General features: G+C 39.7%; 1 protein-coding gene across 1 annotated transcript in view; it reads right to left on the reverse strand.

Moving 5' to 3' along the window:
- The window catches only part of LOC101853317 (arrestin domain-containing protein 3), a 7,220-nt gene extending 3,397 nt beyond the window's left edge, over positions 1-3,823 (reverse strand). Inside the window, exons 1-2 of the mRNA XM_035969889.1 lie at positions 3,706-3,823; positions 382-528 (exon numbers count right to left, since the gene is read on the reverse strand). Of these exons, the coding sequence (XP_035825782.1) occupies positions 382-528; positions 3,706-3,823 (265 nt within the window). The remainder of the gene's footprint in view (positions 1-381; positions 529-3,705) is intronic.
- Between the last annotated feature and the right edge of the window lie 685 nt (positions 3,824-4,508).

A 4,508-nucleotide genomic window follows, 5' to 3' on the forward strand; every position in this document is an offset into this window, starting at 1 on the left:
GGGGTAGGGGGGGATTTTCTGAATTTTTTCTCCTATGTTTTATTCCAGACCAAAATTGTAGTAAATCATGGAAAAATATAAAAGTTCATTTGCACGCAAGGTATAACGAGTCTATGTATGTGCAGAGGCGAAGGCGAAAGTGTTAACATAATATTTCTGTATAACCGAAATGTTGAGCATGTGTGTGTGTATGCGTGTGCATTTATGTGTGTTCGTGCAATTTTGTGTTTCGAGTGAACAGTGGGTTAATGTGTAGAATGGAACGTTACATCTAGCATTTCGTGCGACTAACGAGAATCCGAACCTCGAATATAATCCTTTCACAGCGAGAGATCGAATCCCGCTGCACTACGCTATGACGACGACAAGATTCTTTCTTACCTCTCTTCATGAGTTCCCGCTCATATCGGAAGTACGTTTCGTTCGCTTTGTAATAACGTATGTGGTTCCGTCTGTTTTTATCAGACGAGGTGGGTTGACTTTCGCTCCAGCCCACGGAGGCCTCGCCCACACATTCAAGATAGATACCTGGGGAAGCGGTTTGAAAAAAATAACCAGAATAAATGTTGTTTTATAGAATACGGAAGAAATATTTTGTACCTGACTCTCTTTTCTTTTTTATGCAAAGTATTTTTAAACGTATATATGTGTGTGTATGTGTGTGTATGTGTGTGTGTGTGTGTGTGTGTGTTTGTGTGTATGTGTGAGTATGTGTATGTGTGTCTGTGTACGTATATGTGAGTTACTGAGTGTGTGTGTGTGTTTGTGTATATGTGTGTATATGGGTGTGCGTGTACGAATGTGTACGTTTGTGAGTGTCTGTGTGTGTGTGTGTGTGGTAAAGATATCACACAACTAGAAAATGAGTGCACCTTGTCTTGTTAACCAATTTTAAATCTTTTTTAATTTTGTTCATACAACCGGCCTAGGCAGACCCACTTCCAGAGGTCTTATCAAGGGGCTTTTAACAACTATGTGTACTAACGAGATCTGCCAAGTATTCATCCTTATCCCATTATCGGAAGTAATCGAACCCTTAGTCTGGTAATTAAGCGTGAGAGAAAGAGAATGAGAGAAAGAGATAGAGAGAGAGAGAGAGGGGGGGGCAGAGAGAGCTAAGGAAAAACACAAGTGCTGCATTTGATACCATTGAGTATGGTGTTCCTGTCGCATTTGATACCATTGATCATTCAATTTTGATCAGGAGGTTAGGCCATAGATTCGGCCTATCTGGGACTGTTTTTGAATGATTTGAGTCCTTTTTGTTTAATTATACACAGTATGTACTTGTAAATGGGGAAATGTCATCCATTTTCAGCTTGCAATTTGGCGTGCCCCAAGGGTCCGTGCTCAGACCTATCTTATACACACTATATACAAAGCCCTTTGGTTCAATAATTAGGAAGCACGACGTACACTACCACATGTACGCGGACGACACTGTGCAAGTCTGTTTTACCAACAAATTTCAATTGTCTAGGTACCAGCATGGAAAAAATGTATTGTGGGGGTAAAAACTGGATGATATCAAACAGACTTAAAATGAATGATAAGACCAAAGTTTTGTTTTGCAATTCCAAACCAGGGATATTGCTTTGCAATTTTGACCATATATGTATTGGGAATGATAACATCTTTTTCACAGATAAACTGAAGAATCTAGGTGTTTATTTTGACTCCAAACTCTCTATGCACCATCATAAAAACCATCTATGTAATGTAATTTATTTAGAACTACGCAGAATAGGACAAATGTCAACATATCTTAGTGTTGATTCCATCAAAACCCTCATCTCTTCTTTTGTCCTTTCACGTCTAGACTACTGCAATTCTTTGTTTGGAAACCTTCCCACTGAAACGTTAAATAGGTTACAGCGACTCCAGAACCAAGCTGCTCTCATAATTTTAAAGAAATCTCGCAAAGAGCATATAACACTAATGCTAATTCAATTACATTGGCTCCCGTTGAAAACACGAATTCTGTACAAAATAATTGTTCTTTGTTTTAAGTGCGTCAACAACATTGCACAATCATATCTTTGTGACATGGTCATCGAATATATACCATCTCAGCCTTTAAGATAGGCGACGAAAAGACTTTTAAGACCTGTCCAAAGCAAAAGTCAGAGACTCGGAGGGAGACCTTTGTTCACACCGCACCCCCTCCCTGTGGAACGCTTTACTAGCTCATCTACTGGAGTCTACAACTTTATCAAAATTTAAATCGGCACTTAAAACGCATTTGTTTCAGTCCAGCTCCAATCTGTAATACAAATATTATTATGTTCCCTCAGTATCTATTATGTTCTCTCATTATCGTTTATTCATGCTGTTCTGTTCTGTAAGGATTTATGACTGTAAATTCATCAATGTGTGCGAGGGTGTATGGGTAAGCTTTGTGGGATTGTTTTTACTCAAGGATGTACTGGAGAGAGAGAGAGAGAGAGAGAGAGAGAGAGAGAGAGAGAGAGAAAGAGACAGACAGACAGACAGACAGACAGACAGACAGACAGACAAACAGAGACAGAGAGACAGAGAGACAGAGCGTCAGAGAGACACAGAGTAAGACAGAGACAGAGTGAGAGAGAGAGAGAGAAAGAGGATTACTATAGGAGCTGTGCGCTTCATAAAAGTATGTTCTTTTGTATTATTGTACAGCGCATTGAGCACTTCTTTCTGGAAATGCGCTATATAAATGCAATTTATTATTATTATAATTATTATTATCCACGGGCAATATCTGATTGAACTTTGACACCCATCTTGAAGGTGAGCGCCCTTTATTTAGAGGACGTTGCCATCCACTAGATATGACAGAAGCCAAGGCTTCAGCTGCAGGTTGCATCCGTCCCGCTTTGGACTCAGCACAAGGCGAAACATCGAGAAAAATACTACACTTTGATCTTAGCCCAAATGGCGAGAAGCCATGAGAGGTAGACACCTTACCTCTAGACTAGGTAAGTGACTAAGTAATAGAGATGTACCCCCCTCCCCCCTCCCCTTTCCTTTTTTTTAAATATGGAAAAGGCATTTTCTAATTCATCTATCATATCCCTTAGGACTGGAGATGGAGAGATGAACTTCCAAAAGGAAAGCAACCCAGGTTCAAGAACACCTCGGCTGAACCAGGAACATTTACACCATAGTGAAGTATAATTCACACTGAGCTAACCTCTAGACTATAAAGTTCTACTTACTTTTAGTTTAAGTAAATGCTTTACGGCACCTACCACACAATTAGGTCTTATAAGTGCCGACGGCTAGAGGTGTTTCTAAAAAGTTACATACTAAGAAAAGAAGGAGGAAAGGAGGTAAGGACACAAGGTGCTTGATACAAAAAAGGAGCAAACCACACCAGAGCACCCGCCAACCACTCATGACCCTTACTTAGTTCTACCCAACTGTGTTTGGTTTTTTCTAGGAACCACTCCCTACTTGAGACCGGTCTTAATAATAAGATAGAATACATCTTTATTGTCCAGATCCTGGCTCATTGGTTTGGTGTTTCACCTTGTACACACCCACACACACACTCACACACACACACACACACACACACACACACACACACACACACACTCACACACACACAAACACACACACACACACACACACACACACACAAACATGCACTCACACGTAGGAAGTGAACACGACCAGTCGCTACTGGGAAGCTCCCAATGATTTACATTTATCGGAACTCACCTTTAACCTTGATGCCATCTTTGATCTCTATTGCAACATGTCCTTCCACGACATCACCGGGTTGATATTTCTCCTTGTTCCGGCTGAAGACAATCTTGAAAATGCTAAGCTTCCCCATGGTGCGTGTGCTGTATCATTTGACATCTCGGCACATGGCGTAGATTGGAACCTTCTGACAATAATGATTGAGTCAGATTTCAGACGTCAGCAACAGGACAATAGAAACAATCGTGTCTTTCCTAATAATAACAGAACACGCCTAATGCTATGCAGCAATTTCTCCCATCATCTGTATATTATGTTCATCAAGTCTGGAGAAATTGTTTTTCAGACTTAGAAACTCGTCGATAAAAAACAAAACTTGCTGTTCATTATTGTTTGTTTTGTTTTTGTTTGTTTTGTTTTGTTTTGTTTTTGTTTTTACTAGATATTATCTTGGATTTCTAGATCTATCTTAAGTACAAATGCTCTATTGAGTAGAATAATATTCGAAATTCTCAGTTTCGTAGAAACAATCGGTGTAAAATATACTATTCTTTTTTCTAATTTTTAAGTATTGGTAAATATTAATTTGAATCCGTACGGTTGCTTAAATTTATTACAAAGTTTTTCCTTTGTGGAGTGCTGCATCTCCCGGGACCTTGCACACATTAGTGTCCAAGAAGTCACAAAGAGTGAATCAGATGTCCGAATTTCTGGTGTGTGGTCTACACATGTTATAGGAATATCCTTTACCCCTGGCTCAGACAGGTGGGGGCTCTGTGAATTGAAACAAAAAGAACAACTGAGAGATTACGTATACA

Source organism: Aplysia californica, unplaced genomic scaffold (assembly GCF_000002075.1).
Source record: "Aplysia californica isolate F4 #8 unplaced genomic scaffold, AplCal3.0 scaffold00192, whole genome shotgun sequence".
Lineage (NCBI taxonomy): Eukaryota > Metazoa > Mollusca > Gastropoda > Aplysiida > Aplysiidae > Aplysia > Aplysia californica.